Source organism: Mya arenaria, chromosome 3 (genome assembly GCF_026914265.1).
Source record: "Mya arenaria isolate MELC-2E11 chromosome 3, ASM2691426v1".
Taxonomy (NCBI): Eukaryota; Metazoa; Mollusca; class Bivalvia; order Myida; family Myidae; genus Mya; species Mya arenaria.
The window spans coordinates 30,731,339-30,740,097 of record NC_069124.1 but is presented as its reverse complement, the minus strand read 5'-3'; the positions used below and the strand labels follow the sequence as shown (position 1 = coordinate 30,740,097).

General features: G+C 33.3%; 1 protein-coding gene across 1 annotated transcript; it reads left to right on the top strand.

Annotated features, from left to right (window-relative positions):
- The first annotated feature begins 585 nt into the window (after positions 1 to 585).
- On the top strand, positions 586 to 5,640 carry LOC128225944 (uncharacterized). Its single transcript, XM_052935838.1, has 7 exons — positions 586 to 818; positions 1,345 to 1,580; positions 2,083 to 2,281; positions 2,534 to 2,638; positions 4,102 to 4,137; positions 4,380 to 4,499; positions 5,587 to 5,640. The coding sequence occupies exons 1-7, from the start codon at positions 609 to 611 to the stop codon at positions 5,638 to 5,640; spliced, it is 960 nt and encodes a 319-aa protein (XP_052791798.1). The 5' UTR covers positions 586 to 608.
- The last annotated feature ends 3,119 nt before the right edge of the window (positions 5,641 to 8,759 follow it).

The following is an 8,759-nucleotide window of genomic DNA, read 5'->3' as shown; positions in this document are numbered from 1 at the left end:
ATACACACACTGAAAGTATGCGGTACTGGACTGTAAACCCGATATCAAAAATATTATACAGCTGAAAAGCCCATTCAAAAAAGCCTCTTCGTCCTTGCCATATGAATATTCATAAATTAAGGCTCTGTGCTTAACTGAAAGAACATGTACTGAAAAGTTCGCGACTTGTTTATATAAAACAGCTAGTTGTTCTTGATGGCCCGAGAGGCCAAAAATGCCGGCCGCGATGTATAGTACAACATGTGTTTCATAAAAAGAACTACGATTCCGGCAATAACACTTCAAGCCCGTAGAGGCAGCGCCTTAGTTTATATTATCATTTAGGTGCAAGATGGCTGCTAATTTTTGACAGCATGACAGCATGAAACAGTCAATTTAAACCTCTAAACAGGACAGCCAATAATGAAAATGAGATTTAAGATATGACTTAAATCAATAATCAGCCACTTTACTTACAATTTATTTATTTGCCCATAAAGCGCTCTAAGTTTGATATCAGTTTCCATTTTTAGTAGCATACGACAAGAAGGAAGTAACATTTGAATGCGAAGTTAAACAGTATGTACTTAATTGTGTATATATAATCAAAGCTGTTGAACCTTTTAATAATGGGAACATACTTTAGTGCTCAAACAACTGAATCAACGTTTTACACTAGTGAACAAAGTCAGGTAGAAGTGTTGTCAGAACTTGAAGACAAGTTAGATGTATGGAATGGGAAAATAAAAGCACTCAGGTTGAAGATCGAACATTCAGAATGTATCAGAAAATTCTTGCCGAGTGAAATAAGAGCAGCGTCGGAATATCTTCGAACCAAGGTCAAGTATAACATGTCAAATAGTATTAAGATTTGTTAGTTACTTAACGCTTTCACATATGAATAACACACTTATGATTTCAATCATGTCTTTAATGTCCGGGTAGAAAACCCCGAGAACACGTAGGCCGATTACGAGGATGGCTGGTTTCCCGTTCAAGCAACGTACCCAAAGGATTTATTGCTCAATCAGGATTGGAAATATGTGATTTTTGGACATAATTTTACTATATTGATCGTCCAGATCGGTTATGAATTTTCAACAACAACTTACCATTTACATAACTGGAAATCGTCATGGACTTAGTCTCAAATTATAATATTATCCTGCTTATTCTTCGATACATAAAAAAATCTGAAAGATTCTCAACAAATCTTGATAAATACATGCTATATCATATGACAAATTTAAGTTCATCATACATATAAAACTAGATATTAAACAAATAACAGTCCAAATGAAATAAACACTTACAATGAAGTATTTATACATATAAATACATATCACACATAATGAATATTAATAGCTGATTGAAGTACAAGGAGTCGGATACCATGCACCTCAAGCGAAGTCTGATCATGAAAACAATCGACCACCATCCGTCTCTGAACCCGGACAAGAAAAGAAGAACAAATATAACCCTGTACAGACAAACTCATACGAAGAGCTTCAGACTTGTCTGGTCAATGCGTTGGAACACAATGCCCGCCTCGAGGAATCAAACAAACGGCTTTTGGCACAACTCGAAGATCTTTCACTTAGGTAATGATTTCAAATATTGGGAACATATTTTTCCTTTTTTCATAAAAAAATATATAATGAGATCTTACTAGTTTACGTATATCAAAGTAGTCAATAAACAGTTTCAAAACTGTACATAAATAATAAAAATGGTAAAATAACTTTTGTCACACCCGTCGTATGTTGTTGTTGTTTTTTTATTGTTTTATGAAATGAAAATATGAATTAATTTACCAATCATAAACTCTATCTCTACTACTTTTTGACCATTAATTTTGTTTCCGAGAGATAAAAAAGATGCATTGCCTAGCCCCAGATGTCAGGGCCATCCTGAAATGGTTATCGTATTGGTTTGTCCCTGTATCTTCCATCGAATTACAACCCCATCTTTGAAGTTTGACAAACACAAAGCAAGAAAGTTACTCGTATTCATTACTAAATTACTCGTATTCATTACTAAATTACTCGTATTCATTACTAAATTACTTGTATTCATTACTAAATTTCTTTATCTTATATTCAGACTAAGCAGATTGGCAGGTGAAAGACTGACTGATGGAAACCCTAACATCACCGATCTAAGTGATCGCAACAGACCAACAAAGCTTGGAGAGGTGTACAGTGAATTGTACGACAACGAATGGACAAACGCTTTTGACGGATTGATTAGATCGGGTTACGACGAGTTGGAGGCAATTCAAACTTTAAAGCTTACACTGCTGGTGGGTACAAAATGTGACGAATATTTCCTTAGTATTTTGACAAACATCAGTCATATACTTATTATTATTTACGAAAGTATGCGTTCATTCCTTCTTTCATATCTTACTTGAACATTTTTCAAAAATACTCCACGAACTTCTGGTAATTTTATGGAAATGATAACATTTTGATTATTAATCCCTTTAATTTATATATGATCTCTATCCTTAAAAAGCGCAGAATATACATCACATTATTTTATCATATTTTAGAACATATACGACTTTTGTGGGAAAAAGGCGGAAACAATGCTGACTCAGACAGAAGAAGCTGTAAATTGTTTATTTAAGGAGTATAAAATGCTGACAGGGAAAAAGGTAGAGCCTCTTTCATAAAACCTTATTTACACATACTCAGTTAATAAATTTCTTAAAGGTTTTTAACACACGATAACATTAGAAAATACCTAGAAAAACACATATAATAGGTCCAGAAGAGGCAAGGCACGCTCAACTATAGAATAATAAAATTATGTAAAACTTGAATCTGACAATATAGAACACAGATTCTTAGATTAAGCATCATGTTGAGCATTTGATTTCTGTTAAGGGCTTTACCATTACAACGAAATAAACAGAAAGATTACAAAAATTCTTTCGAATTTATCTCGTTATGCTTTGTTCTTAATAAATGGTAAATATGAACTCGTTCAAACTGCACACTCCAAATGTCCGTGCAAACATTCTCCACAAAATAACATAAAAACAAGCACATGTGTGTTTACATTGTCAACATTGAAAATGTACAAACGTGGTTATTTAAGGTTACACACCACCATTGTTATTCCCTATATAATTCAATGTGAAATTATTATTTTTAGACAACATTTAAAGGCATTTCGAGCGAATGCAGACTATGATAAACATATATATTCTTAAAGTACAAGCTTTAAATTACCTTTATAAGCCAATAAAAAGGGGGGTCAAGTGATACCTAAGAAAAATCTTTCCACTTGAAAAACAAACTCTAAAAATTGCACAGTCCGCCATGACAGTTCTTCCAAAATGACCTTTCAACTATAGGGCAGCGGTTTATGCTTAAATCTCTATTCTAAATGACAAATCAAGCAATAATAGATACTCTAGGTATACAAGTTTCAGTAATAATGATATTTTTGATGTACAGTGTATTGAGAATGTGAAAACATGTCTATCAGTCATAAAAACATTATTTTCATTGAGAGTTTTCCACACAACGGAAGTACATATGACGCAATGGTGACATCATACCTTAAGTGTGTGTTTCATGTATTGAGGTGAGTCTAAAGTAAAGACTACCTGAGACAAGTCTTTGTTACTTTCAAGAAATGTATAACCAATTTTTCAAAACATGCCATAGATAATTCGTTTGAATGCACTTTTGTAAAAATGCATTTTATGCTTAAAGTGCAACTCTTATTCAAAATCAAAACATACACCTGTATAACAAACTTAAATTTTGAGAGATAAACCTTTAACTACTCACTAAGTAATGCATTTGAGGAAAATATTAATTCCTGATAACAAGATTGTAACCGTGTATTAAATAGTTGAAACGCAAAAGTATTAAACAATTGCTGAATGCTAAAAGATTTACTGTGATTCTACAGAAATTTGAAAATCTTTTTGCGCTTTCATTGGATAATGTAAAATATTATTTACTTATCGTATCACACACTTAGATATACATAACCTTTTAAATATTCAAAAACAATATTTGTCATTTTATTCACCACATTAAGAGCATAAGAACGTCTTATTCCTATACCTTCGTTGCACTAAGTCTCTTATTTAATTTTAAGAATGCACGACCACATCTAACAGTTACAAGGAATCAGGTAAATGAAATATACATTTTACTCAAACCTGCATTTTTAGGACAGTACATCGTTACGTGATATTTGAAACTCCGAACATTTATATACAGTTGAACACCTACGGTTTCAATGATTTCATATTTTACAAATTGTTTTAATTCCTTTATTCAAATGATTGTTTCACGTGTTTCTATATCCTCGTATAAATGTTTACATTTTTCTTCATCCTCGCGATTCATGTCAAAGTTCTTTTTGTCTTTCAGTCCCGGGAAATACGGCGATCTTTAAATAAATTGATGCAGGAATATCTCCTCCAATCAAAGTGGAAACCAAAGACTCCTGCTGCTGCTGCAGATCGCAAACTCGAACCTACATACGATGTGGTATATTAAATTGAACAAACTTACTTTATCAATGTTGAGTAACACCATGAAGTACTGTTACCTTTTAAGCCGGAATCACACAAAACTATTAATTATATTACGTTTTAAACAACACAAACATTAAACAATATGGTCCCGCTTTGAAGATTGTAGTATATTTTCAGACAATTGGAAATTAGCTTCATTAACATTGGCTTCTTTTAAAATTATCCAAGAGGAATATATGGCTGTGATAGCTGAGGCCAATACTTAATATTTGTAACATAGAAAGTTTTTCCTTGATGACATTTACGTGAGATTGCATAAAGTTCCTGCCACTGTCAGATTTTACGTCATCAGGGGCGTAGCTTCCTATAGGCAGTGTAGGCCGCGGCCAACACAATTTTCAGAAAAAAAAATAATAAAAAAAATGCCAAATCTGCAATTAAAACTTCATTAATATATCGGAAACCAGGGATTTCAAATCTATCAAATCTATCGTTTTCCTTTTTACTAAAATACACATTCATACGACATTAATGTTACGTATATAATTTGTCGAAATTTGGATACCAGTAGTACCGCTTTGACGCTGTTCATTACATAAAACATTTATTTAAGGTAAAACATATTGATATCGTTACTCTCATCAATGTTTTTACAACAAAGAAATATACGCTAAAACGCACCCAAGATCACCTAGCTAAAACGAAATCCCGGGTATGCATGCCCTCGTGACCCCCCCCCCTCCTCAGAAAGTGGCCTACACATATACTTTCGTCAAGCTACGCCCCTGGTCATCAACAATATACAGTGTAAAAGTTATTTTCTTTTGCAGAAAATTCAACCTGTTTATGTTACGGACAAATTGAAGAAACTTCAAAAGGAGATGTCGGAATCAATGGTGCCAGTTGTCCAAATGGTAGCATAAAACCACTATTGTTATATTTATTATATCTATCTAAATTTAATTTTCAAAATCAATTAAACCGAATAGATTACATTAACATTGGTACGAAGAAAGAAGGAAAAAAATAAGTTGTACTTCAAATGTGTCTGCATTTCAGTGTATTTGCTACATAAATTGCGTTTGAAAATTTCGTTTTAGAGTTTAAAACCCGAGAGCAAATCTCGTGACCAAATCACAGCATACGTCCTTTAGCACACTGTGTTCACTAGTTTGTATGAGGCTTTATGTAGTTCATATCACTGCAGGCTTATTTGGAGGCAAGTTGGGATTCAGGCTGTGTTGAAGAATTGAAACCCTTCATCATCAAATGTATCTACGTTTGCTGGATGATGGTTGTGCAAAATCCACAGATGTGTTTTTTCGTGCCTAAATCTGGAACCGACGTCAACACAAGCATGTTTAAAACGTACACAAGAAGTGGAAAGGCTGTTGATTTCATCGTTTGGCCAGTTATTATGCTGCATGAAAAAGGCTCCGTTGTGTGCAAGGGTGTTTTGCAACCAAAGTAAACCATGTTTAACATTACTACGGACAAAAGAATGTCTGCCTTCACAATCTTCATGTTGTTAACTAAACATAGACACGTAGTAACTTAGAGGCAAAATGTACAATCAATGCTAAATAGTATATGCTCTGCTTGTATCATAAATCGTGCATCATTATTACTAAAACCTTATAAGACAATTGGAGTCTTGAATTTTACAAACCTGGACCTGTATTTAAACGTTAGAAGATTCTGATACGCAGTACAGCTCAGTAGTTATTACCCTAGCTGATTAAGGATTTTAGTCACTATCTATATCAATTTGCCAACAATGATTTTTTTACAATTATACGTTTTTATAACATGTATTGAGTTAACCAAGTTGTCTTCACATCATTTAAACATTGACAATCTAAAAACAAATTGAAACACTTCAGTATGTGTTCATATATATGTTTTTATTGATCAGATGTGACTTTTAATATTTATATGAAAAGCTACAGAAACAAGCCCAAAGGTTGAAACATAAACCCCGTTTTATGGCACATGGTAAACGCCAAAGACATAGAAAACACACTAAGAAACAACCAAAAACACGGAAAATCAGCATAGAACTCCACAAACAACACAGTGCATATATCATATATGAAAACTAGGTGTGTTAATCAAGGATTGTTAGTTATCGCCTTGAAACGGTCAGTAAAATTTACTTTCTATGGGTTTAAACCAATTTACACTTTATTTCCGCCAATGAATCCAGTGTTTTCATGTTAGATTATTAATAATTCATTTGGATGGACAATAAAAAATCAGGACTTTTGGGGAAGCATAGCAGTTCTCATTTTTATTTCGCATACTTCAGATAAAGAATATTTATATCTTATTAATAAAAGAGTGATGTTAACAACCGTTGATGCCATTTGATTCATATTTATATCATAAGTCTGCTTGCACCTTTTTATAAACGTATCCTTCCGCGATAGGCCAAATTCCCACTTCGCCCACTTTGCCGTGCTTTTAAACCATTTGTTTTACCATTCGGAACTCCTCGGCCATTTTATCGAAAACAACCTCGGATGTATGCCGGTACATCTGTTGAAGTAGTTCGTAAAATTTTGAATTATATCATAAGTTAAATGTAGTGTTTTAGAGCTGTATTGATTGATCTAAGTTTAAATTTATTGTCATTGAATTGTATTAAAGCAAACATAATGAAGAATCCCAAGAGTTAAGTCACAAAGTTTAACTGCTAAATAAAATTACTACGCGATCTACTTGCAGCGGACTTAAACGTACCACTTTTTGAGTGTGTAAACCATCCAAATACCTCCGAGGTTGTTTTCGATAAAATGGCCGAGGAGTTCCGAATGTTGTTTTACCACGGAGGCCATTTTTCGATTCGATGGAGCGTCTCTTTGGTGGACGGAGGTCTAAAGGTGGTCACACTAGCCTAGACTTAATCGATCAAACCAGGGTCAACTTTGACGTCTGTATGGGTGATCAAAACATTGCAAAAAACATTCGTCCTCTGCGCACAGAGGACAGTGAAGTGTACTGTTTATGAACATTGTGTTACCAAAAAAACATCTTAATTTACACATTTTAGATAACAACTTAAATATTATTTACATTTTTTTTACCAAGCTCATAAACACAAAAGCATATATTGATGGTGACTCATCAGATTGTTTTCTTTATTGTGGCAGGCTTTTAGGTTTTAAACGATTTTATCAGAGTTTATCTAGTGCTAAGCTCCTCGATTTCCATTAAACGTTTATGTTATTTTAAACACATTAATGCATCTTATCACTTGCCCTCATAGATAACAGATAGAATCAATACAATGTATTTTCTAGGTCAAGTTTGTTTTACCTGTGTAACGGGGAGGTACTCGAGTAGGTCACAACGGCTTTGGATGAATGGCGCAAACGGTCACATATTTACATCGAGTTTTGAGGTTGCCCTACATGGGAAACCTCGATTAACACTCGGGTAGATAAAGTAGTACATTGTCCAAGTACTTTTATAACAATTGGTATGTATAAAGGAGACATCGACTGGCATATATATCCCTACACAAACTCTGGAATTCGTTATAAAATATACTTAACTAAATAAAATGACTTTTATTTGTACGTAGAGTTCTCTCAATGATTGTTTCAATCGTCATGAAACTATTTTGTATGGAGTTACCTGTGTTATTCAACATTTGTTTATAAATCTTGAACGACAAGTTGTTTAATTCCTTCACTAATGTTCATTTTATTTGAACATTATACTTATCTAGTGAATGATGAAACTATAACTAATTAAAGCTTATGGCAATGTCATTTATTTATGCAAATTATGGGGCATTATCAAACGGACATCATTTATTCATATGTTTACCTTTGACGAACCAATACAAGTTTAATCTTAAAGCAATGTACCGAGAACCTTTTGAATTGAGAAGGTGTCCTATGGCTTACAGAGCTGATAAGGTTGCTTGTTAGAATGCTATCATTACTAAATCGTGCATTGTCACATTCCACGCATATTTTGCATAAATATGTTTTTGATGTTCATTAGTAGTGTTGAATCGGTATAGCTTTAAGTTGGAAAACTGGATTTTGTTATTATATTTTACTATGAATTTAAAGAACCAGTGGCATAGTATATTTCAAAAACATATTATATTTGTGTATGTCATTTTAGTTTGACACTTTTCAATTACCTTGACTTTGTAATTTTTTTTGGTTGAACTAATTTCTTCACTGACCATATCTCGGCGGTAACCTCAACAGCTGTATTTTCTTGCTATTGTGGTCAATTTGAGCAGGGGTCAATA